The 27920-nt window shown below is 42.3% G+C and overlaps 2 protein-coding genes across 3 annotated transcripts in view; one reads left to right on the top strand and one right to left on the bottom strand.

Annotated features, from left to right (window-relative positions):
- Nucleotides 1-27690, bottom strand: LOC133640959 (uncharacterized). Its single transcript, XM_062035105.1, has 3 exons — nucleotides 27431-27690; nucleotides 5878-6811; nucleotides 1-30 (listed from the first exon to the last, which is right to left on the bottom strand). Exons 1-3 carry the CDS (start codon nucleotides 27436-27438, stop codon nucleotides 1-3), a joined length of 972 nt encoding a protein of 323 aa, XP_061891089.1. The 5' UTR covers nucleotides 27439-27690.
- LOC133654285 (uncharacterized) overlaps nucleotides 18238-27920 on the top strand; it is a 75549-nt gene continuing 65866 nt past the window's right edge. For both annotated transcript variants that reach the window (XM_062054548.1, XM_062054539.1), the window contains exon 1: nucleotides 18238-18731. The gene's annotated coding sequence lies outside the window, so the exon portion shown is untranslated. The remainder of the gene's footprint in view (nucleotides 18732-27920) is intronic.

Here is a 27920-nt window from a genome sequence, read left to right as displayed (position 1 = left end):
TTAGACCTTTTTAGGGACAAGCTTGACATCCTAAGCGATTCGAGTAACACAATTTAGACAGAGCTGACCGCTGAAGCCCCCATCCCCCAACCCCCATTCCTTGTGTTTATTTACTTCTATGTTATATTTTATTGTATATCTTATGTATTACTTATTTAACCTTATCTATTCATTTATTTATCTTTAATATATTTCGTTAGATTGAATCTATGTTTGCGTATATTCATGTGTGTCTATATCTGTTATGGGCACTAGGGGACAATTACCTTGGGAATTGAGTGGGTGGGTATTGTAAGGGTTGGGTTTATTATGTTACATATTGTAAAATGTGCAGATACCTCAACTTGTCGTTGCCATGATTCACTATGCTGTACTGTCTGCAAAATTCGAAAAAAATAGTTTGGAAAAAAAAAATAATAATAATAAATGTATCGCCAAATGAACTTCTCTTTGTTGGTCTCAATCAAAGCAGAACTATTATCTTTGGAACGACAGATGTACCTAATGAAGTGCTCACATATAAGGCACCGTACGCAGGCTTTTATTATGACTTTGTTATTTGTTGTTAAAGTTAAGAGAGAGATACAATGTCATCACCTCATTGGATAATACAACAGCAACATTAATTCTGCCAATAAATAATCAGCTATTCATTTGACTACTTTTAATACATTCTACTCAGTGGTTAGAGTGTCCACCCTGAGATCGGTAATTTGTGAGTTCAAACCCTGGCCGAGTCATACCAAAGACTATAAAAATGGGACCCGTTACCTGCCTGCTTGGCACTCAGCATCAAGGGTTGGAATTGGGGGTTAAATCACCAAAAAATATTCCTGGGCATGTCCACCGCTGCTGCTCACTGCTCCCCTCACCTCCCAGGGGGTGAACAAGGGGATGGGTCAAATGCAGAGGACAATTTTCACCACACCTAGTGTGTGTGTGACAATCATTGGTACTTTGGCTTAACTTAACTTAACTTAACTTAACAGCAGAAGCATGTGTGTGTTTATTTTATTTACTATATTTATTAACTGTTTAATTATTTTTTTTTTAAATATTTATTAATATTTATTTATTATAATACCGGATTTTCCGGACCATCGGGCTTACCTGACCATAAGGCGCACTGCCGATGAATGGTCTAATTTCGATCAGCAGGTACCAGAAGGTAAGAAAAGTTGCTTTTGTACAATATTGCGAAACAAAACGCCAGATAATATGTCTTACCTTATACACACACCATAATAATACTCGTATGTTGAAGCACAGTACAATCCATCAAACGGTGCGGCTTCATAGCTTACCAAAGTCGTACTAAAACATTTTGAAAGATTTTTGAGCGCCGTGTGTAATGTTCTTTATTTTCAATGGAACATATAAAATGTTGGTGTTGTTTACTTTAGTCATATTGTAGTCTACACGTATCTCTTATGTTTGACTGACATTTACTGGTCACACTTATCATTACACCATGTACCAAATAAAATTGCTTCGAGGTCGGTAAGCAAAACCAGAATTATTCCGTACATTAAGGCGCACTGTCAAGTTTTGAGGTTTGAAAAGGATTTTAAGTGCGCCTTAAAGTCCGGAAAATACGGTACTTTTATATATATAGAGCATGTCCAAAAAGGAGTGATATGGTCACAAATTCAACATATCAACATGTTGAATTTGTGACCATGTCATGTACTCGTCCCAGATTTTTGATAAGAAGCAGCCTATAGGGCACAGAACGTTGTTTTGTTGATGCATGAACTTTTCAGTGGAACTATCAACATTTGGACTGCTGGTCCTGGGGCCAAATTTAGTTCCGCAGCCATTGTTTCCGGACCTTTTTTCGGCCCATGTCATGGGGTGGATCTTTTTTAAAGTCCCAGGAACCATTAAATGACTTTTTCCACTACAGGAACTTTACTTTGGAACTGTACACGTTTATGCTGTGAGAACTTGGGCCAAAATTAATTTCCGGGGGCATTTTTCGGCTCATGCCATGACTTTATTCTTTTTAAATACGGGGGCCTTTAAAGACTTACTGCAGTCCTATAGATTCTAATCTCAGTGCCTTTGCTAAGACATTTTTTGAAAACATTATATACAGTCCCAGTTTTTAAAATAAGAACTACAAGAGAGTAGATGGAGATGATTGTGTACAGTAGGCTACATGTATGCCACAATAACACAGTAAAACAATATTCCTGACCTCACATTATATCCCATGGTGGTATCAGGTTCAAAAGTGGGACCAGGACAGTTCCCACATTCATTCTTTAGAAAGAAAGAGTAAAAGGATCTCACAATGGATCTTTGTGCAACAAAAAAGTAAAGCCAGGCTTCCCTCGTGAGTGCAGCATGATCTCTCTGCCGACTTATTCCAGGTAGACACAAACTCAGTATATCATGGGAAGATTATACAAACCTATTACAGCAGATCATCGCAATTCCCATACATACCACATGAATATGCAATCAATGCAACCTGATCGGGCTGTTTGATTGTCCATTAGATTGGTCTCTTTGTGATTGACAGGCAATCAGTTCATCTTGTGCTCCGCCTCTTGCATGGACGTTTGCTGGGATAGGCTTCATCCTTGTGAAAGAAGGTTGTTCTTTTAGCTATACAGTATAATGCATGAGGTCCAAACGTTTTCCACTGAGGGGGCATACACTGAAAAATCTAAGCATACAGAGGTCATTCAGATACAAACCAATACAATAAATTGATTTTTATTTTTTTTTACCTTTAGGGCCCCCCTCAAGTCTGGTCTTGGGACCCGGAAGGGTCTCAGTCTTAAAAATGTTAAAAAAACAAGTCAATGGGAGGGGGGGATGGAGGGGGATTGACAAGAAAAAATAACCCAGTTAATTTATACATTGAGAGGACACATTTACTAAATGTTATGTTTGATAATGTTTGTCACATAAGGAAGAAACCCACTTAACACAAACATAAGATATTGCAATGACTAGAAAATGTTTGAGAATTATATCTTGGAATGTAAAAGGTGCAAATGAACAGGTGAAACAAAGAAAAATTCTGAAGCATCTAAACAATCTTTCTACTGATATTGCTTTTCTACAGGAAACCCATTTGAAAACTGAACATTTAAAATATCTGAAAAAAGGATGGGTTGGTGAGATAGTTGGTGTTGGACTGTCCTCCAAAAGATCTGGTGTTGCTATAATGTTTAGCAAAAAGATTAACTATATTATAAATAGTGTATTTTTAGATCCAGAGGGTAGATATATGATTATTAACTGCCATTTAGATAATAACAATATCACACTGGTAAACTTATATGCACCCAATGATGATAAACCTTCTTTCTTTGGTGACATGGAGTTCAAATTGGCAGATTATGTTGATTCTGATATTATTATGGGTGGGGATCTAAATTCAACAATAAATCCAAATATTGATAAAACTGGTAAGATTGTTAAACCCAAGAAATCTGTTTTTTCTCTTCTGAAATTAATGCAAACTCTTAACCTAATAGATATTTGGAGAACCTTAAATCCATATGAGAAGGATTTCACTTTTTATTCAAAAAGACATCAGTTATTTTCAAGAATTTATATGTTCTTTGTTCCTAAGGCAATTGTAGAAAACGTGCAGACTAAAATTCACCCAATAATTATTTCTGATCATAGTCCAATTCAAATCGACATAAGCTTTCCCCCTGTCGCTTTCCAATTCAAACAATGGAAAATTAATATTTCTTTATTAGATAGTGAGGAAAATAAATTACAAAATAAAGAATTTATATCAGATTTTATTAAAAAATAACCAGGATTCTGTCTCTGACATCTCCACAATATGGGAAGCACTTAAATGTTGTGTAAGAGGAGAACTTATTAGGATTGCAAGCTTTAAAAATAAAAAACAACGTGCTGAAGAATATTATGGAATGGAATCAAACAATTGCAGGACATGTTGTCCAAACAATATAATCAGGAAACATGGATCAAACTTTGCAAACAAAGAATGGAATATGACAATATAATAAAGCAGAAGGTTGAATATAAAATTAATAGGCAAAATTAAAGTTTCATGAATATGGCTGGAAGGCTCCTTGCGTTAAGATTAAAGAAGCATGTCACGACTTGGTCCTTGGCGTGGATTGTTTTTCCGAGGTGCAAAGCAACTTGACTGTACACGGCTTGGAGGAGAGTATATAATTTAATATAAGGACAATAAAAAGGAATAAACAAAAGGCGCTCACAGAGGAGGTAACAAACTTGGCTATGAAACAAAAGACATGCACTTGGGCATAAAAACTATAAACATTAAATCAAAACTTACTTGGCATGAGATGAAACAAGAACTATGGTAAACAGGTGCAGAGCATAAATTTGTGTGGAGAAGGTGATGTCGCCAGGAAGACCAACAGAAAAAGACAGGCTTTAAATAACAGTGACATGATCAGTGAAAACAGGTGTGTGACTCGAAACGTGAAACAGGTGCGTGACAAGACAGGTGAAAACTAATGGGTGACCATGGAAACCAAACCAAACAAGGAAGTGCAACCAGGAACTAAAAAGAGTCCAAAAAACAGACACATGGCCAAAACAAAAACATGAACAGACATGACAGAACCCCCCCCTTACGGACAGATCCCAGATGTCCAAAAAACAAAACACAAAACAGGATCAAGAGTCATGGGAGGGCGGGAGGGGGGACATGGCGGTGGGTCGCCAGGCCAAGTGGCCCCGAATCCACCGAGGCATAGTCATGTGGCGGCGGCGAGTGGAACGCCGCCACCACAGGCGAGGTGGGCGACCCGGGAAGGGCCACATGCGTGGCCGACGAAGAGGTGGGCGCACTTGGCGTGGCGGACGACCAGGTAGTGGCCATAACCGTGGCAGGCGAGGAGGCAGGCGAGGAGGCAGGCGAGGAGGCAGGCGAGGAGGCAGGCGAGGAGGCAGGCGAGGAGGCAGGCGCGTCGTCGTCATTGCAGGCGTTGAAGCCGCAGGTGCGGGTGCAGCAGACGAAGCAGGCGGCGAAGCTTGGCGTGGCACTTCGGGCGGTGAAGCTTGGTCTTGGCCGTTTGGAGGGTCTTGGCTGCTTGGAGGGTCTTGGCGAGGGTCTTGGTCTTGGTCTTGGCGTGGGGGGTCTTGGTCTTGGTCTTGGCGTGGGTCTTGGTCTTGGCGTGGGTCTTGGTCTTGACTTGGGGGTGCTTGGTCTTGGCAGCATGGGTCATGGTCTTGGCAGCGTGGGTCATGGTCTTGGTGTGGGGGGTCCTGGCGGCGTGGTTCTTGGCGGCGTGGTTCTTGGCGGCGTGGTTCTTGGCGGCGTGGTTCTTGGCTTGGGTCTTGGCGGCGTGGTTCTTGGCTGCGTGGGGGGTCTTGGCATGGCGGTACTTGGCGGCGTGGTTCTTGGCTTGGGTCCTGGCGGCTTGAAGGGTCATGGCTTGGGTCTTGGCGGCGTGGTTCTTGGCGGCTTGGGGGGTCTTGGCATGGCGGTACTTGGCGGCGTGGTTCTTGGCGGCGTGGTTCTTGGCGGATTGGAGGGTCTTGGCTTGGGTCTTGGCATGGAGCAGCTACTGGTGGCGCTTGGCGGCGCGGAGCAGCTACTGGCGGCGCTTGGCGGCGCGGAGCAGCTACTGGCGGCGCTTGGCGGCGCGGAGCAGCTACTGGCGGCGCTTGGCGGCGCGGAGCAGCTACTGGCGGCGCTTGGCGGCGCGGAGCAGCTACTGGCGGCGCTTGGCGGCGTGGAGCAGCTACCGGAGCTTGGCGTGGTGCTGCTACCGGAGCTTGGCGTGGTGCTGGTACCGGTTCTTGGCGTGGTGCTGGTACCGGTTCTTGGCGTGGTGCTGGTACCGGTTCTTGGCGTGGTGCTGGTTCTTGGCGTGGTGCTGGTTCTTGGCGTGGTGCTGCTACCGGCAGCACTGGAGCTAGCCTTGGACTTGGTGCTGATACAGGTGCTAGCTGTGGCTTCGGTGGAGGTGGCCTAGCTGGGGGTTGCGGCTTAGCCGGCCGAAAAACCGGTGGCGGCGGCCGTGTTGGAGGCTGTGGCTTGGCGGGCCGAAAGACTGGTGGTGGCGGCCGTGCTGGAGGCTGTGGCTCGGCATGGTGATGCTGAGCCACCCCACCTGAAAAGTTCCCAGCCCTAGCCCCCCCCTCAAGGAGCGGATACCAGACACGCTCCCCGCTGTCTGGAACCGTTTTTTGGGGTGGGTGGAGGGAGGTCAGGAGGGGGGTAAACTCCTCCCCTATAAATTGTCCAAAATGTCTTTCTTTTTGTACCTGGGATTGAGTGGGTGAAAAAAAATTTTTTTGTGACTTGGGCGTGGCTTGAGTCCTGGGGGGCGGGGCATGAAATCTGGGTGACTGTGAGGGACTTGCTCTAATGTCCAAAATCATGTTCTGATAATGTTTGATCATAGAAACAGAGTCCTTTGTTGAGGGCAGGTGATCGAAAGTTAAAGAGTTCAAAGAAAAAAAATCTTTTGCTGTGATGTCATCCTGGGGAAGCCGGGCAGGCTGCGGCCCATTTCCGCCCGGAGGGGGAGGAGCTTGCAGGCGCGCCGCGTTCTGTCCGCTCACCTTCCCTGACGTCCTCTGTCTGGAGCGGCGCTTCCGGGACTGCGGTGACGCAGCGCCATCCTCGGACCAAATGGAGCTAATCGGAATTAGCTTGCCATTTGGCCCCCACATCAAATCTCGGTCCCCCATGGCACCTAGCGCTTCCCACCTTCCTTCCTCCATCCGCCAAGTTGCTTGCTGAAAAACGGATTGCTGGCGACATCTGTCACGACTTGGTCCTTGGCGTGGATTGTTTTTCCGAGGTGCAAAGCAACTTGTCTGGACACGGCTTGGAGGAGAGTACATAATTTAATATAAGGACAATAAAAAGGAATAAACAAAAGGCGCTCACAGAGGAGGTAACAAACTTGGCTATGAAACAAAAGACATGCACTTGGGCATAAAAACTATAAACATTAAATCAAAACTTACTTGGCATGAGATGAAACAAGAACTATGGTAAACAGGTGCAGAGCATAAATTTGTGTGGAGAAGGTGATGTCGCCAGGAAGACCAACAGAAAAAGACAGGCTTTAAATAACAGTGACATGATCAGTGAAAACAGGTGTGTGACTCGAAACGTGAAACAGGTGCGTGACAAGACAGGTGAAAACTAATGGGTGACCATGGAAACCAAACCAAACAAGGAAGTGCAACCAGGAACTAAAAAGAGTCCAAAAAACAGACACATGGCCAAAACAAAAACATGAACAGACATGACAAAGCAGATGACTAGAAATCGTATATCTAATATTAAACTTTCAGATGGTAGTATTTCTGTTGATCCCAAGCAAATCAATGAAACGTTTAGAACATTTTATACAAATGTATATAAGCCTGAGAAAGATTGTAGCATAGAAGCTATGCAGTCATATTTAAACGCAATACAACTGCCATCCTTATCAGAGCACGACAAAAATTCACTGGAGGAACCTATACAATTAATGGAAATTCAAAAAGCTATAAATTAATTTGCAAAAAATAAATCTCCTGGTCCTGATGGCTACAATACAGAATTTTATCAAATATTCAGTGAAGATTTGTCTCCTCTATTATTACAAATGTACCAATCTTCATTTAATAAACAATTGTTTTCTCCAACCTTAAATTTTTCTCATATCACATTGATACATAAAAAGGATAAAGACCCATTGAATTACAGTTATTATCGTCCTTTATCCCTAGCCAATATGGACAATAAAATCTTGGCAAAAATCTTAGCCACACGATTATCAAATGTAATAGGAAAATTAATTCATAATGACCAAACTGGCTTCATGGTAGGTCGACAATCTTCAGAAAATACAATGAAATTGTTCAATGTTATTTACTATGCTAGAAGTCTCCCTTATCCTACAGCAGTATTTACTGTTGATGCGGAGAAGACATTGGACCGTATAAACTGGTCATTTATGTTTTGCACATTACTTAAATTTGGATTTGGAGATAATTTTATACAATGGATTAAGATGCTTTATACAAGACCCATGGCATCAGTCAAAACCAATAATCATATTTCAGAGCCTTTTTCGTTAAAAAGAGGAGTAAAATAGGGATGTCCTGCATCTGGATTATTATTTAATGTGGTTATTGAACCCTTAGCTGCAAAAATAAGAAGGGAAAATAATATTCATGGTATAAAAATTGGCTCTCATTATAATAAGCTATCGATGTATTGTGACGACATCATTCTCTACATGTCACATGTTAACTCCTCTCTTCACTATATCAATAATGTCATCACTTAATATGGCTGTTTATCAGGATATAAAGTCAATTGGGACAAATGTGAAATATTACCACTTAATAAACACTGCAATAAATCACAAGTTCAGAACTCCAAAATTAAATGGAAAGAGGCAGAAATCAAATACCTAGGACTACATATTACACCAAACCTTTATGAAAGTAGAGATCTAAATCTTAAACATTTAAAAAATAAGATAGAATCCAAAATGGAACGCTGGTCACGTCTCCTTTGGGGTCGGGTGAGCATAGTAAAAATGAGTATACTGCCAGCAGTTAATTATATACTGAAAATGATGCCTGTCCTAATTAATAAAAGTTGGTTTAAGAAAATACATACCATGATATCACATTTTATATGATGTGGAAAGAAGGCCAGATGTTCATACTTAAGGTTGTCTTGTTCACAAGATAAAGGAGGACTACAATTACCAAACTTCTTACATTATTATATCTCCTTCGGTTGTAAACAAGCAAGCCACTTATTCCATTCTTCTGCAGATAAGGACTGGATCAACATAGAAAAAAATATGTTAATGAATTTGGACATTGATGTGGGGAGTTTATATTATATCAAAAAAATACCTAATGAATTGAGGCAGAGCTCAATAGAAGCCACCTTTAACATTCTAAAACTGTGCCAGAAAATACTAGGAATCAACCCAATGACATCTGTAAATCAACCGCTTTGGTACAATCCTAATATTATCATTAATAAAAATGTGGTTAAGTGGACAACATGGAAAGACAAAGGTATTACTAAACCTCATCATATTATTAATAAAAACTTGTTTAAACCGTTCGATGATTTAGTTGATCAATATAATTTACCCAGAAATCATTTTTTACATTTTATCTCTTTAAAACACGCTGTAAATAAATGCATATCCTCTGAAAGTATGTCTTTAAATAGCCATGAACTGGAAGATGCACTTTTTAATCAAGATACAATTAAGAAATTAATTAAACTATTTTATGGAATAATAAATGAACACCACACTAGAAATGCAAATGATGCATGAGTTCGGAAATGGATGATAGACTTAAACATTTTAGATGAAAGAGACATATCATGGAATGATATTTGGAAAAATGCCAATAAGCCCTTTAGAAGCATTAAAGATTAGCTGACTCAATTTAAGATATTGAATACATCATTTTACATCTTCTCAGCTGTTTACAATTGGTGTAGTAGATAGCAAGGTATGTATGAAGTGTCGGGCAGCTGAGGGAACTCTTGTTCATTTATTGTGGGAATGTCAGAGAATAAAAGAGTTATGGTTGAAAACAACAAAAGAAGCAATCACATTCCTTAATATAAACATCCCAATGACACTGCAAACTTGTATTTTTGGGGATCTACATCAATTTAGTAACGTGCCATTAAAGAGTAAAAATGCTTTTCTTTCAATATGCATAATAACAAAAAGGGTAATATTTAAAAAATGGATTGCTGTTGATAGTCCAACTCATACTGACTGGTACACACAAGCTATGGAGATGACATCAGTAGAACAAACTGCATTTAGTTTAGATAATAATGAGTCGTATATTGGAAAATGGGATCCATTACTTAAATTTGTTTCAACTATTGAATGAACCAAAATATGACTTATTATATCTTTGTGGAAAGTGTTGGACACGGTGTGTTGTCAGGCTTCTGAGATGTGGTGCAAGTGTGAGCCACTGTGACACTATTGTTCATTTCTAATTTTTAATTATTTTTTATTAATGTTTTTAGTGATAATGTCAATGAGGGATTTTTAATCACTGCTGTTTTGAAATTGTTACTAGTATTGATGCTGTTGTCGGTAATGTTCATTTTTGTTTCACTACATTTGGATTGTTCCGTGTCATGTTTGTGTGTCCTCAATTGCTCTGTTTATTGTTGTTCTTAATGTTGCTGGGACGGGTTTGGTTTTGGAATTGTATTGCATTATTGTGGTATTGTTGTGTATTGTTTTATTGATTTATTAATAAATTAATTTAAAAAAAAAAATAAAAAATAAAAGTCATAAATTCATTTCAGCGCTTCAATCTCTAAATCAACTTCAGATCGATCTGTCGATATACTGTACAGGCCAAAAGTTTGGACACACCTTCTTATTCAATGTGCTTTTTTTATTTTCATGATTATTTACATTGTAGATTGTCACTGAAGGCATCGAAACTATGAATGAACACATATTGAGTTATGTACTTAACAAAAAAAGGTGAAATAACTGAAAACATGTTTCGTATTATAGTTTTTTCAAAATAGCCACCCTTTGCTCTGATTACTTTGTTGCACACGCTTGGCATTCTCTCGATGAGCTTCAAGAGGTAGTCACCTGAAATGGTTTTCACTTCACAGGTATGCTTGAAGCTCATCGAGAGAATGCTTAGAGTGTGCAAAGCAGTAATCAGAGCAAAGGGTGGCTATTTTGAAGAAATTAGAATATACAATTTGTTTTCAGTTATTTCACCTTTTTTTGTTAAGTACATAACTCCACATGTGTTCATTCATATAGTTTTGATGCCTTCAGTTACAATCTACAATGTAACTAGTCATGAAAATAAAGAAGACACCTTAAATGAGAAGGTGTGTCCAAACGTTTGGCCTGTACTGTATGTGTTTTGTTTTAATGTATTCCCTTGCCCTTTTTGTTAAAGAAAATCCTGTTTTTTATGGCAAAAACATAAAATATGCAACATTTCCCCAAAATGTTTTAAAAGTGGAATATTTGATGTTGGGTAATTGGATCCTTAAATAGGTAAACAAAAACAAAAAACTGTTCATTCTCATGACCTTTTTCTCATAGAAAAGTTGGTTTTTATGGCAAACTTACAACATACGCAATTATTTCCGCCAAAAAATATTACAAACTGGAATATTTGATTTGAAGTAATTGTATCCTTGAATAGGTCAACAACTAATAATATTTACTTTGATTCATAATTTTTTTGTTTAGAAATTTGCTATAATGCATTAAAAAAATAAGACATCCATTGACATGTTTTTCATATTGATTGAGAAAGATAGACAAAATTCCAAAACAAGTACAGTTCTCCTTTTAATGTTTCTCTGCAGCCATCTGTCTGTATGACCCATTATTAGTTATTGGGGGAAAAGAAGTTTGGGAATTTAAAAAAATGACGCATTTTTGGACCTTCCATCCATCCATCCATCTTCTTCCGCTTATCCGAGGTCGGGTCGCGGGGGCAGCAGCCTAAGCAGGGAAGCCCAGACTTTCCTCTCCCCAGCCACTTCGTTCAGCTCCTCCCGGGGGATCCCGAGGCGTTCCCAGGCCAGCCGGGAGACATAGTCTTCCCAACGTGTCCTGGGTCTTCCCCGTGGCCTCCTACCGGTTGGACGTGCCCTAAACACCTCCCGAGGGAGGCGTTCGGGTGGCATCCTGACCAGATGCCCGAACCACCTCATCTGGCTCCTCTCGATGTGGAGGAGCAGTGGCTTTACTTTAAGCTCCCCCCGGATGGCAGAGCTTCTCACCCTATCTCTAAGGGAGAGCCCCGCCACCCGGCGGAGGAAACTGATTTCGGCCGCCTGTACCCGTAATCTTGTCCTTTTGGTCATAACCCAAAGCTCATGACCATAGGTGAGGATGGGAACGTAGATCGACCGGTAAATTGAGAGCTCTGCCTTCCGACTCAGCTCCTTCTTCACCACAACGGATCGATGCAGCGTCTGCATTACTGAAGACGCCGCACCGATCCGCCTGTCGATCTCACGATCCACTTTTCCCTCACTCGTGAACAAGGCTCCTAGGTACTTTAACTCCTCCACTTGGAGCAGGGTTTCCTCCCCAACCCGGAGATGGCACTCCCCCCTTTTCCGGGCGAGAACCATGGACTCGGACTTGGAGGTGCTGATTCTCATCCCAGTCGCTTCACACTCGGCTGCGAACCGATCCAGTGAGAGCTGAAGATCCTGGCCAGATGAAGCCATCAGGACCACATCATCTGCAAAAAGCAGAGACCTAATCCCGCAGCCACCAAACCGGATCCCCTCAATGCCTTGACTGCGCCTAGAAATTCTGTCCATAAAAGTTATAAACAGAATCGGTGACAAAGGGCAGCCTTGGCGGAGTCCAACCCTCACTGGAAACGTGTCCGACTTACTGCCGGCAATGCGGACCAAGCTCTGACACTGATCGTACAGGGAGCGGACAGCCACAATCAGACAGTCCGATACCCCATACTCTCTGAGCACTCCCCACAGGACCTCCCGAGGGACACGGTCGAATGCCTTCTCCAAGTCCACAAAGCACATGTAGACTGGTTGGGCAAACTCCCATGCACCCTCAAGGACCCTGCCGAGAGTATAGAGCTGGTCCACAGTTCCACGACCAGGACGAAAACCACACTGTTCCTCCTGAATCCGAGGTTCAACTATCCGGCGTAGCCTCCTCTCCAGTACACCTGAACAGACCTTACCGGGAAGGCTGAGGAGTGTGATCCCACGATAGTTGGAACATACCCTCCGGTTCCCCTTCTTAAAGAGAGGAACCACCACCCCGGTCTGCCAATCCAGAGGTACCGCTCCCGATGTCCACGCGATGCTGCAGAGTCTTGTCAACCAAGACAGCCCCACAGCATCCAGAGCCTTAAGGAACTCCGGGCGGGTCTCATCCACCCCCGGGGCCTTGCCACCGAGGAGCTTTTTAACTACCTCAGCAACCTCAGCCCCAGAAATAGGTGAGCCCACCACAGATTCCCCAGGCACTGCTTCCTCATAGGAAGACGTGTCGGTGGGATTGAGGAGGTCTTCGAAGTATTCCCTCCACCGATCCACAACATCCGCAGTCGAGGTCAGCAGAACACCATCCGCACCATACATGGTGTTGACAGTGCACTGCTTCCCCTTCCTGAGGCGGCGGATGGTGGTCCAGAATCGCTTCGAAGCCGTCCGGAAGTCGTTTTCCATGGCCTCGCCGAACTCCTCCCATGTCCGAGTTTTTGCCTCCGCGACCGCTGAAGCCGCACACCGCTTGGCCTGTCGGTACCTGTCCGCTGCCTCCGGAGTCCTATGAGCCAAAAGAACCCGATAGGACTCCTTCTTCAGTTTGACGGCATCCCTCACCGCCGGTGTCCACCAGGGGGTTCTAGGATTACCGCCACGACAGGCACCAACTACCTTGCGGCCACAGCTCCAATCAGCCGCCACGACAGTAGAGGTGCGGAACATGGTCCACTCGGACTCAATGTCCAGCACCTCCCTCGTGACATGTTCAAAGTTCTTCCGGAGGTGGGAATTGAAACTCTCTCTGACAGGAGACTCTGCCAGACATTCCCAGCAGACCCTCACAATGCGTTTGGGCCTGCCAGGTCTGTCCGGCATCCTCCCCCACCATCGCAGCCAACTCACCACCAGGTGGTGATCGGTAGAAAACTCCGCCCCTCTCTTCACCCGGGTGTCCAAAACATAAGGCCGCAAATCTGATGACACAACTACAAAGTCGATCATGGAACTGCGGCCTAGGGTGTCCTGGTGCCAAGTGCACATATGGACACCCTTATGCTTGAACATGGTGTTTGTTATGGACAATCTGTGACGAGCACAAAAGTCCAATAACAAAACACCACTCGGGTTCAGATCCGGACGGCCATTCTTCCCAATCACGCCTCTCCAGGTTTCACTGTCGTTGCCAACATGAGCGCTGAAGTGCCCCATTAGGACAAGGGAATCACCCGGGGGCACACTTTCCTGTACTCCCTCGAGTGTATCCAAAAAGGGTGGGTACTCTGAACTGCTGTTTGGTGCGTAAGCACAAACAACCGCCAGGACCCGTCCCCCCACCCGAAGGCGGGGGGAGGCTACCCTCTCGTCCACCGGGTAGAACTCCAATGTGCAGGCTTTGAGCCGGGGGGAAACAAGAATTGCTACCCCAGCTCGTCGCCTCTCACTGCTTTCAACGCCAGAGTGGAAAAGAGTCCAGCCCCTCTCGAGAGAACTGGTTCCAGAGCCCTTGCTGTGCGTCGAGGTGAGTCCGACTATATCCAGCCGGAACTTCTCTACCTCGCTTACAAGCTCAGGCTCCTTTCCCCCCAGCGAGGTGACGTTCCACGTCCCAAGAGCTAGCTTATGTAGCCGAGGATCGGACCGCCAAGTGACCTGCCTTCGGCTGCCGCCCAGCTCACAATGCACCCGACCTCTATGGCCCCTCCCATGAGTGGTGAGCCCAATGGAGGGGGGACCCACGTTGCCTCTTCGGGCTGTGCCCGGCCGGGCCCCATGGGGACAGGCCCGGCCACCAGGCGCTCGCCATCGTGCCCCAACTCCGGGCCTGGCTCCAGAGGGGGGCCCCGATGACCCGCGTCCGGGCGAGGGAAATCTCAATCCTTGTTGTTTCATTCCCATAGAAGTCTTCGAGCTGCTCTTTGTCTGATCCCTCACCTAGGACCTGTTTGTCTTGGGAGACCCTACCAGGGGGCATGAAAACCCCAGGACAACATAGCTCCTAGGATCATTGGGACACGCAAACTCCTCTACCACGGTAAGGTGGCAGCTCAGAGAGGAGGATTTTGGACCAAAATAATAATCATCAATAATATACTGTTAGATCAGAGCTGGGCAAATATTTTGACTCGGGGGCCACATTGAGAGAAAAAAAAAAGAAAAAAAAAAAAAAGGGGGAGGAGTATATCCATAGCTAGAATTCACTTAAATTCAAGTATTTGTTATATATATATATATATATATATATATATATATATATATATATATATATATATATATATATATATATATATAAAAAGTAACTTTTTGGTTGGCCAACGGTTTACGTTGTATTGCGCACCCTGACGGCAAGTGTGGGAGTCGGTTCTGAAGTATGAAGTAAAGAGCAGACGTGACAAGAGGCTGTCCTCACTCAGGTCCGCACGGATCTGGAGGGGGCGTGCCTTAAGTCCGGCTGGAAATCGGGAGAAATTCGGGAGAATGGTTGTCCCGGGAGATTTTCGGGAGAGGCACTGAAATTCAGGAGTCTCCCGGAAAATTCGGGAGGGTTGGCAAGTATGCTCGTCTGAGCTGCTGTGACGTAGATTACCGTAATTGTTACGTACGACGGGGGAAGGAGACGACACAACGGCGGGGATCAGTTCAATAGGTTTATTGAACTCGATGTTGATGAAGTGGTGGAGTGTGTATGCTACTAAATGTAAATGGTGCAAGACGATGTGTAGAATTAACAATGAAAATGTTACCAGAGTTTGTTGTAAGTGTGTGTTGGATGAATCCTTTGTCAGACCAAAGGGGCAAGGCGAGAAGGCAGTCCGTGGGCAAGCAAGCGGTCGGGGGCTGGAGAGAACCAACCAGGTCCGTGTCCAAGCAGGGGTCGAGGATTGAGGGAGGCAGTCCGTAATCCAGAGGGAAGTCGAGGCACACAGCTCGATCACGGGAAACAGACGAAACACTGCGAGGAACACAGAGGACATAAGACACGGGCACAGGGAAGTCACAGAGAGAGAGAGCAAGTACACAGGAGGGAAGCCAGAGACGGGATGCTTACTACGAGGAGAGAACTACGTTCCGGCACTGGATGTTCGGGTCCGCTGGTATTTATGCATTCTGTCTTCATCAGTCCCAGGTGTACTGATTTGTGATTGCCTGCAGCCTTACAGGCACGTGGACGCGATGCGGGCAAAGCGAGCAGGGGTGTGTCCAGGTGTGCTTCTAGTGGAGGTGCCGGCAGAGCTTGCAGCAGATGGCATGCAGGATTGCACATGCGCCGTCACAGTAATAACTCGTATAACACCCAAAAGGGCAGATTTCAACCATTGAAATACTTTCTATAGTTCAAGACTTCAGGTCATTTAAAAACAGTACTGCGCATCATAATGGCGGCTACAGTTTTTTTCATTTCATTTCATTTTATTTATCTCATTCATTGATGTACATTTTTGATCAATAGACAATTAAACTTTAGCAACTAAACACATATTTACACACCTATGCTTGAGAAGGAACAGGATGAAGAAAATCTTATATTTCCTGCCCCCTTCAACATAATAAGTAGTCTTACTTAATGGATAGCCCAGATTCACAAGCATACAAACCAAACAAATACATCCAAATATAATGAAAACAAACAAAAAAAGTGCAAAACTTCATGAAGTACAAACCGAACAAAAAAAGTAATATACACATCACGGCATGATACAAAACAAATACAAAACCAGACAAAAAATAAGTCAAATAATAAATATAAAGCAAAATGTAGACACTTACTGCAGTCCATATGATCTTATTGTTCTGTGTTCATATATTTTTTTCAATTGTAATATATTTCTACAATCTTTTATCTCAGTGTAAAGATAATTCCATAGTTTAACCCCCACCACTAATATACACATTTGTTTTAAAGTTGTCCTTGAATACTGATGTTTGAAATGACCTTTTCTTCTATGCTCTTCATTTTCAGAAGTGATGACAAACATTTTTTGTAAAATTGCTGGTAATGTTTTACTTTTAGCCTTAAACATGACACATAATGTCTGTAACTTTACTAGCTCCTGTAGTTTCAATAAACCATAATTAATAAATAATATGTTGGTGTGTTCTAGATCAGTAGTCCTCAACCACCGGTCCGTGACGCATTTGCTACCGGGCTGCAGGGAAACATTAAATCATTTATAAACGACTGCATTTTGTCCAAATTAACTTTTGCCTGTCCCACTAGACACACCAATAAATAAGCTTGTTTATACTGTAGATGTACAATAAAACTCCTCATAGTAAGTTGCCATTTGTTATATTTGTTATAACTTTGTGACATGATACAATGCACATCAATGAACATATAAAATATAAATGTGACAGATTGTAGCCAAAGGCTGATTTCTAGGGGTGTGGGAAAAAATCGATTCGAATTCGAATCGCGATTCTCACGTTGTGCGATTCAGAATCGATCCTCATTTTTCAAAAAAAAATTTTTTTTAATTGATTTAAAAATGTATTTATTTTAATTAATCAATCCAACAAAACAATACACAGCAATACCATAACAATGCAATCCAATTCCAAAACCAAACCCGACCCAGCAACACTCAGAACTGCAATTGAGAGGAGACACAAACACGACACAAAACAAACCAAAAGTAGTGAAACAAAAATGAATATTATCAACAACTGTATCAATATTAGTTACAATTTCAACATAGCAGTGACTAAAAATCCCTCATTGACATTATCATTAGACATTTATTAAAAAAAAAGAACAGTAAGTGTCACAGTGCATGGCTTACACTTGCATCGCATCTCATAAGCTTGACAACACACTGTGTCCAATATTTTCACAAAGATAAAATAAATCATATATTTGGTTCATTTAATAGTTAAAACACATGTACATTATTGCAATCAGTTGATAAAACATTGTCCTTTACAATTATAAAAGCTTTTTATAAAAATCTACTACTCTGCTTGCATGTCAGCAGACTGGGGTAGATCCTGCTGAAATCCTATGTATTGAATGTATAGAGAATCGTTTTGAATCGGGAAAAAACATCGTTTTTGAATTCGAGAATCGTGTTGAATTGAAAAAAAAAATCGATTTTGAATCGAATCGTGGCCCCAAGAATCATATTGAATCGAATCGTGGGGCACCCAAAGATTCACAGCCCTACTGATTTCCATCTGCATTTCATTGCAAAGAAACAAGCTCCCACTAATTCAACGTTATAGTAAGTTTTATTTACCTTGAGTACCTTGAAGGTAGAAAAGCGCTATTTGATGTTAAATGTCTAAAAAAATTATGTAGAACGTCCGGCGGGTCGGATTGAAAATCTTAACATGGCCCGTGGACCGAATTTTGCCCAGCTCTGTGTCAGATTGATACCTCGAGATTATTGTAAACCTTGGACAATTATGACATAATGAGTACAGCGGGGTAAACATAGTAATTGTGAAGGGGGTCGTGTGTGTGCATGCGCGTGCACGACAGGGCGGTCTCGGTCACGTGACTTAAAAAAAACCCCTTCCCTGCAGCTTAATTAGTCAGGAAGGGAAGCAGCGTCTGATCATCGTGGGTTCACCCACACACACACGCGCGCGCGCACACACCGGGAACAAGGAGCCGACTCCTCACTCACACCATCCCTCCCTTCTTCCCCCGTCAACATGTCCACTTTGGAGCTCCTTTGTGGATTTTGATTCTCCTGCTGCAACCTTCTCCGGATTATTCATAATTTAAAAAAAAAGAAAAAAAAAGAAAACGAACACAAATCGAGTGAGAGCGATGCGACATTGGATCCGATAGCGTGATAGCGTAACGCGAACCCGGCTTTTGTTCCTCGGCAGCAAGGCGAGCAAACGTCGCAAAGCACCGCGGCGAGAAGACGACGTGGATCAGACCCACCAGAGAACACGCAGAGTGTCTCTGCCTAAACGCGGGAGGGAAACATGTCCTCGTCCAGATTCAAGAAGGATAAAGAGATCATTGCGGACTATGAGACCCAAGTGAAAGGTGAGAACAATTTTCCTCTCTGGCCATGCTTAACAAATATGAATTCGCTTCTCATGCAGTCATGCATTTTTGGGCTTGATGATGAGAATATGCACGCTCAGGTTGCTGGGTAAAAGAACCCCGGGTGGAAATGAGTGCATGCAGGTTGGCTGCGTGACTGCACCTTCTCCACATCTTGGAGGACATTTCTGTTTGGCCGCCCTGTCCTGCTGTGTCGATAAAAGATGTGGAAAAGCAAAGTTTAATGAACTGTAAAAACTCTCTTTCTAGGCTGTGTCACTTCTCGCTTTGGTTCGGTTAAAAAGAACTCTGGTGCATTTGGTTCTGCATGTACTGTTTGATTGGTCAAGTGGAAACGCCACTCTCCAAACCCAGGTGTGCACCTACATCACAGATGTCAAACTCAAGGCCCAGGGGCCATCATTTTATGTGGCCCACGAAAGCCTGGAAAAAATGGGTTTCAATAAAATAGTTTTTATTTTTTTATACTAAATTTAGACTTAAACTTCCTTTATTGTCATTCCAATTTGGATTTTACAGTACAGATAAGAACACAATTTTGTTGCATTAGTTTGTTGTAGTGCAGGATAAAAGAGCAATAAGGTGCAGATATAAATAGATTTACTGCACAGATAAATATATTGCACTTTTGCATATGCATCCATGTTTATGGATGTATGTTAGTGGTTAACCCTTGTATTATGTTGAAAAAAAATGACATTGATTATGTTGCGGGTCATTTTGACCCGTACTGTGTAAATGCACTCAAAACAGTCAAGAAAACAGGTTGAACCAATAACAACTTTATTTTAGGTTATATAAACATTTAGAAAAGTGACATACAATACATTTTTAATTCCAACACTATATTTAAGAAATACTTTAACTTCAACTTTAACTTCATCCCAGCGAATTTCAACATTTTCAATGTTCTCCAAATTTTCTTCAACATTTTCAATGCTCTCCACATGATGGTGTGGTGCACCACACACATCCCCTGATTCTTCTCAGATGTTCCTCCAGGTAGCTTTCCAGTGTATACTTGCATATTTCATGCTTAGCTGGATTTTGCATCACAGGCTGCCCATATTTTGATGCCATACTTGGCGGGCTTGTTGGGCATGTACTGTCGGAAAGGACAGCGCTCCCTGAATGGAACAAGGCGCTCATCTACAGTAACATGGGGACCAGGATAGTACAACAAAGGTACATTTCCAACCCATTTATCCCACACATCTCTGATCGCAGCTAGTTTGTCTCTTTCACGTCGACCAGCTCTGGTGTCGCGGTTGTCAAAGCGGATCACACGAGATATCATGTGGAATGTCTCCAGAGACATTGTTGCACGAAAGATTGGCCTTCCATTCTCTTCATTCTATAGACTTGCAGTGGCTTCTCCCTTTGACCTGTACACTCCAGCTAATAACAGAACTCCAATGTAAGCATGCAAGTCAGTCTGATCCAGTGGCTTCCATTTCTCTTGAAACACACGTCTCCCCTCCAAGTTGGTCATTTCCAGTATAATCCTCTGTATTGGTGGGGATATGAAGAGCTGAAATGCTGATTGAATCTCATCAACTCGTGTGACAGCAAATCTTGTAGGACCGGGAGTCATTGTGATCACATTGGAGGATAATAGTCTGCCTCGGCTTGGGTGTGGTGTCGTTGACCATTTTATATTACCATACTTAGATGCCCATGTCCCCTCTGTGGTTAATGATTGCTGGATTCCTTGGTTTTCATCTGTTGGAGGAACAACGGCAGACTCGTCCTCTGAATCCTCCTCATCGTAGGAAAATTGACAATCTGGATCAGCAGTAACATTGTCCTCTGTCTCTGAAAAATCCTGTTTCTGTAATCTCTTCCTCTACATCACTATCCCAGTTAAAAACCAGGGATAAAGCCTCCTCAGATGTCATCATCCTGGAGCTCATTTTTGGTGAGTTTGTCAAAGAGATGACATGAGAACAGTGACAAAGACAAGTGTGAGAAAGTTCCTTCTCTTCACACACCTGGCTCTGGGTCTCAGAGGCAATCAAACTACAAACAATTGTACATCAAAGTAAAAAGTACATCATAGAGACATGTTTATTTTGGATCTGAACAGCTGTTTACCCACATCAAAGCGTCTGGGTCAAAATGACCCGCAACATCATCTTTGTATACAACTCTCTAGACAGACATTCCACTACACATCAAAGTGTCCAGATTTTACACACCTGTTCATGACCCTAGATGAGGAAAAGTCACCAAATGTCAGCAAGAAAAAGAAAGGATAACCAGTACTTTGATCAACACAAAAACTGAAATGGGTCAAATTGACCCTTAACATAATACAAGGGTTAAGAGTGTCCGCCCTGAGATTGGTAGCCGGTAGGTTTTCAAACCCTGGCTGAGCCATAGCAAAGACTAAAACAATGGGACCCATTACCTCCCTGCTTGGCACTCGGCATCAAGGGTTGGAATTGGGGGTTAAATTACCAAAAATGATTCCCGGGCGTGGCCACCGCTGATGCTCACTGCTCCCCTCACCTCCCAGGGATGGGTCAAATGCAGAGGACAAATTTCACCACACTTGTCACTTAACTTAACTTTAATTAGGTGTGGTGAAATTAACCTCTGCACTTGACCCATCCCCTTGTTCACACCCTGGGAGTTGAGGGGAGCAGTGAGCAGCAGCGGTGGCCGCGCCCGGGAATCTTTTTTGGTGATTTAACCCCCATTTCCAACCCTTGATGCTGAGTGCCAAGCAGGGAGGTAATGGGTCCCATTTTTATAGTCTTTGGTATGACTTGGCCGGGGTTTGAAGTCACGACCTACCGATCAATCAATCAATCAATCAATCAATGTTTACTTATACAGCCCTAAATCACAAGTGTCTCAAAGGGCTGCACAAGCCACAATGACATTTTCGGCTCAGATCCCACATCAGAGCAAGAAAAAACTCAACCCAATGGGACAACAATGAGAAACCTTAGAGGGGACCGCCCCCCTGGGCGACCGGACACTCTAACCAGGCCACTGAGTCTTTATATTCCAGCAAGTTAATCCGTTTTTGGGGGGAATTGAGGGGATTATGATGCGTTCAAGAGTCATGCATTCGTTTTTTCGATTTTGACAGATAAAAATGCATATTTTAAACTTTAATATTATCTGATCATGCCAATTATATTATATACTGTATTGCAAAACTATTTTTGTAAAATCAAAACAAATAGTTAAATATCTGCTTGTCACTTTTATTTATGATTTTAAAGCAAGTTTTACATTAAAAAAAATCTAATAATCAAATGCATATGCAGTTCGATTAATCATGATTAATCATAGGTTGCATGAAAAACAATTTTGTATTTAAATTAATTCTAAAAAAAGAGGCCCTCTGAAAGCAGCCATTACGGCGACGTGGCCCTCAATAAAAATGAGTTTGACACCCCTGACCTATAGCAAAGTGTCTAGGGCTGCAGTAATCCAGTTTGATTAATCGACGAATCGGATTAAACACACTTTATAGCAGTGCTACCCAATTATTTTCTGTAACACCCTCCAGATAGAAGAATATATTTCATGCCCCCCAGTGTCTACCACGACTATAAATAGTAACATTTGTCTTCTAAATTTGTTTCAATTGCAACTCTGCTTTATCCTTATTAAGATGAAAGAAAACAACAAAATATAGATCAACTTACAACAAATAATAACTTCATGAACATAGTTTAAAAAAAAAAATTAAAACCCTTTTTCAACTATAAAATACTGATACTAAAAAATACAATTAAATAAACTCAATAAATATTAATACATTCAAATTGATCAGCAACATTAACTCAGTAGCAATATATATAAAACACTTTAACCTACAAAAAAAAAAAATGTATACAACAATTTGTGCTGAATTTTTATTAATCAAAATGAGGAAGTCTTGATTAATGGCTACAATGAGCACGTTTTGTAGTATACAGCTCTGGAAGACGGGTTTTAAACATACTGCATGAATCTGCTAAAGCATGTTTTCCGGGGTCGCACGTGCCTCTCTGGCATTGGAGCGCACCCTCCAGGGGGCCCCGCCCAACTATTTGAGAAAAAACCCAAATTAATATTTTAGGGAAAATAGTTGAGATAAACAAAGATTTTTGTGCTCTCTCACCTTCATTCTTTTTTTTTAATAGGAGCATATCAACATTGAAATTTCACTTTATTTTTATTGATTTTTAAAGGCCTACTGAAATGATTATTTTTTATTTAAACGGGGATAGTAGATCCATTCTATGTGTCATACTTGATCATTTCGCGATATTGCCATATTTTTGCTGAAAGGATTTAGTAGAGAACATCGACGATAAAGTTTGCAACTTTTGGTCGCTGATAAAAAAAGCCTTGCCTGTACCGGAAGTAGCGTGACATCACAGGTTGAAAGGCTCCTCACATTTCCCCATTGTTTACACCAGCAGCGAGAGCGATTCGGACCGAGAAAGCGACGATTACCCCATTAATTTGAGCGAGGATGAAAGATTTGTGGATGAGGAACGTGAGAGTGAAGGACTAGAGTGCAGTGCAGGACGCATCTTTTTTCGCTCTGACCGTAACTTAGGTACAAGCTGGCTCATTAGATTCCACACTTTTTACTTTTTCTATTGTAGATCACGGATTTGTATTTTAAACCACCTCGGTTACTATATCCTCTTGAAAATGAGTGTCGAGAACGCGAAATGGACATTCACAGTGACTTTTATCTCCACGACAATACATCGGCGAAGCACTTTAGCTACGGAGCTAACGTGATAGCATCGGGCTTAACTGCAGATAGAAACTAAATAAATAAACCCCTGACTGGAAGGATAGACAGAAAATCAACAATACTATTAAACCATGGACCTGTAAATACACGGTTAATGCTTTCCAGCCTGGCGAAGCTTAACAATGCTGTTGCTAACGACGCCATTGAAGCTAACTTAGCAACGGGACCTCACGGAGCTATGCTAAAAGCATTAGCTATCCACCTACGCCAGCTCTCATCTGCTCATCACCACCCGTGCTCACCTTCGTTCCAGCGATCGACGGAGCGACGAAGGACTTCACCCGATCATCCGTGCGGTCGGCGGCTAGCGTCGGATAGCGCGTCTGCTATCCAAGTCAAAGTCCTCCTGGTTGTGTTGCTGCAGCCAGCCGCTAATACACCGATCCCTCCTACAGCTTTCTTCTTTGCAGTCTTCATTGTTCATTAAACAAATTGCAAAAGATTCACCAACACAGATGTCCAGAATACTGTGGAATTTTGCGATTAAAACCGAGCTTTTTGTATTGGATACAATGTGTCGGAATACTTCCGTTTCAACGATTGACGTCACGCACATACGTCATCATACATAGACGTTTATAAGTTAACCCGGCCGTATTGGCATGTGTTGCAATGTTAAGATTTCATCATTGATCTATAAACTATCAGACTGCGTGGTCGGTAGTAGTGGGTTTCAGTAGGCCTTTAAAAGTAATACATGGTTTGGAACTTGCACTTTAAACATGTCTGCATTAATACAAATGATATATATATATACGTGTGTGTGTGTATATATATATAATTGACATGATTATCGTATGTGATCTATTTCAGCGGCTGTGTGAAAAATCTGGCTGCGTATTTGAATTCTTATTAATCAAAGCATCATAATGGAAATCAAAGGTTTTTTCTAATCAAATTAATTGATTGATCATTGTAACTGTAAAGAGGTTTTATTATGTGCAACATTTTTTTTTTTGCCTGTTGACACCTTTTTGTTTTTATGAGATCCTCATAAGTGTCGGAAATTGGATTTCAAACCATGGAGGCATAGCCAAGACATTTAAAAACAATATTGCCTTGTTCCAAAAGAGCCGTTTGAGATTTGTCATAATTTGTGACGTAGGTAATTTGCTACATCAGCAGATATCTCCATACAGTGCTATGTGATATTACAATATATTTCGGAAGATGACATAAAGATGCTTATCGTACGATATAGCGTTTTATTGTTTATATTGTCATTTTACGTCTGGGCTGCGACTTGTATAACAGCAGCAACGTAACTACTTTCAGGTAGCATTTTACGTCACTTGAAAGAGCTTTATGGCGAAAGCCGTCAAGAGTTCGGATTTTATACATTTCTATTAGTTACTATCAATAAATGACTAATCGAAGCAACAACAAAAAATTTGTTTTTTTCTCATCAAATTAATCATTGCATTTCGGATGATGCTTGCACGAGTACGCCGTTTTTATTTCTCTGGCTTCCAAACGTAGATATGTCCACTGTAAGACCTGGGGTTTGTATTACGGGTCAAATTGAAGTTATCCAGGCTCTCTTCTTTGTTGTCTGACCTAACCTATTCAAACATTGAATATGTAAGATATGCAGCTGCACGACGCTGGATAATCACATGATTAGTCAAGACAGAATTTCCCATCTGTCATTAGCGCATTCACTTAAAAGGGGCGGGGTTAGCAGCAGATGACCAATCACAATCATGAACACTGTACCGATGACACAGTAGTTTACTCACTCGAGATTGGGAAGAGCAAGTTATAATATTAAATATGATCTGTAGTCAACTTGCTACAGGAAACACGGTTGCAGCTGCTTAATACAAGAGAAGCTGGCAAAAAAATCACGGATACGTGAATTTACTGCATCTTTAATGAACAACTACATACTGTGTGAACTGCCATTTACTACTTTATTTTAATGGTGTTGGACATTTTTGTTAAACAGGAACTGCACTTTTTTTTATTTTACCTATCATTCACAACCATTATGAAAGACATGACGACAGTTAGATCTTTTTTAATGCATTCTAAATAATAAATAAACGTAAATAAAAGTCATCTTACAGCGGAGCCAAAGGGAGGACCTCTATTCCGCCCATAAAATCCAATAAATAACCATTCAAAAAGCGCCAACAATACTCCACATACATTTCATGATTTGAATATTAACCAAGCATTAGTGATATTGTTATTATAAGCGCAGACAAACTATTTATAGCGACGACGTGATCACTACCGTGTTTACATCACTGAACGGTGTGCCATTTCCTTAATTCCCTGCTCCTTGGAAGTTTATTGTAGATCATAAATCATTCCTCTCACTTGGACAGTAGATGGCTGAGAATGTAATCCGACAAGTGGGGACACTTTGACAGTCATTTAGGACCCAGAACTGGCGAGAACGACATGAAAAGGCACTTACTTGGTTGCAAGACTAGAAATAGTCTGTAAACCAAAATAGCGCTTGAACTGAATCCAAATTCTGAATGAGGTTTTCAATTATTTTATTTTTCATAAAAGTGGAAGTAGAATAGTGGATGGGAGAGTGAAACAGAGCCCTAAGAGATAGAGGTTTAGTTGAGTTAGCCTCCATAACCAGCCATAACGGGGGCGTCAAATGCTTAAATATTGCAGCCAATATTTAAGAATTCTAATGTTGGTGGCCCAGTAGTAAAACCTAAAGTTTGGTAGTGCTAATCCTCCCAACAATTTGGGTCTCTGTAAATGTTGTTTACGTAACCTGTTAGTCTTTTTTATTCCAAATGAAGTCTAAAATCTAATTTACGAAAAAAGGACTGAGGGTGAAAAAGTGGTATACACTGGAACGAGTGGCAAAACCGTGGATGTACATTCATTTTAACAGAGTTGACACGAGCCACAGTAGATTAATTAAATCAGGACCAGTGATCAAAATCTTCCTGGATTCTAGACAACAGTGGAACACATTTCGCTTTATAAAGCTCTGTGCTACACCCAAGTATGTGAAACTTTGCGAGGCAATTTCAAAAGGAAAATTGTGCAATGGATATTTCTTAGCAGCAGAATTTATAGCAAATATTTCACTTTTACCCAGTTAAGTTCAATTTGTAACCAGACACATGTCCAAAAGCTTGGAGAGTTCTTAAGCCAGCCGGGACCAAGACATATAGAAGGTCATCTGCATAGAGAGAGACTTTCACTTTCACTCATTGTGTCTTCATATGCCCGTAATAACGGGTTGGTACAAAGCGCTATCGACAGATGCTCAATGGCAAGAGCAAAAAGCAATGGGCTCAGGGGGCATCCCTGTCGTGTGGAACGTTAAAGGTGAAAATATTCTGATTGAATATTATTTATCCTGAACGAGGCCTCAGGAGATGGATATAAGAGCTTAATTCCACTCCACTCGGTCAAATGCCTTTTCAGCATCTATTGATATCACTGCCTCTTCAGTGTTCAGAGCAGGCACATCATACAATATATTGAAAATACGTCGACGATTAGAAAAGTAGTGCCTATTACGAATGAACCCGGTTTGATCCGCATTAATAATAGAAGGGAGAATAGTATCCAGGCGTATAGCAGCAGTTTGGAAAATCATAATCCACATTCAACAGGCTAATAGGACGATATGAAGTGCACAACAAAGGGTCCTTGCTGTGACGATCAGTCACTTTTTTTCTGTTTGTTTCCTTGTTTTTGTATTTACTTCCCGTCAATTTCCTGTTGTTCCGCGGAGCGCTGTTTTTTCCCTCGCCTGCCGTTGATTGGCAGCCGGTCCACACCGGCTGCCAATCAGCGTATGTTGTATTTATGCCTTGTCTCGAGCACTCCTCAGTGCTCGATGATAACACTTTATGTTGGAACTGTTGTATGCAAGACTGCTTCATTTCTCTGTTGATGATAATTAAAGTCATCTTACCTGCTCATCGTTCTCCTGGTTCTTGCATCTTGGGATCACAAGAACGGCAGCCATGCGAGTTCCCAACAGTATCATGGAGCCAGAATGCTGTTACCTCGCGAGAACCCCTGTTGGTGATGCACAGCCGACGTTCTGTACCGCACATTTCATAGAGGACTTGAAAGCCAGGTTTGTGCGGTCCCAGCCCACAGCAGGCTCGGACCTTCTCCCTCCGCCTCGACCGCCGGTTCCGGCTCTCCGAGCGGCTAGGCCACCGCCACCTTCCCTCCTCCCGGCTTGGCCGCCGGTTCCGGATTTCTGACCGGCGCGGCCACTGCCGCCATCTTCTCCGTCGCCTGCTGTGCATCCTATCCAGGCTCCACGGCAATCGCCTTTGCCGGCGCGTCGACCACCGGTTCCCACACCGCGTCGCACGCTGGTCGCTGCCCCGCGTCTTACGCCGGTCGCGGCGCCACGACGACCAACACCGGCTGAGCGCCCTGCACCCGTT

This window comes from Entelurus aequoreus, linkage group LG01, assembly GCF_033978785.1.
Source record: "Entelurus aequoreus isolate RoL-2023_Sb linkage group LG01, RoL_Eaeq_v1.1, whole genome shotgun sequence".
NCBI lineage: Eukaryota > Metazoa > Chordata > Actinopteri > Syngnathiformes > Syngnathidae > Entelurus > Entelurus aequoreus.
The sequence above is the reverse complement of the archived record's forward strand: the minus strand, read 5'-3'. Positions and strand labels throughout refer to the sequence as shown.

Coding starts and splice junctions, on each gene's coding strand:
- LOC133640959 (XM_062035105.1), bottom strand. Junction 31..5,877: donor GGCTAGCTCCAGTGCTGCCG/GTAGCAGCACCA, acceptor CGAATCGCTTAG/GATGTCAAGCTTGTCCCTAA.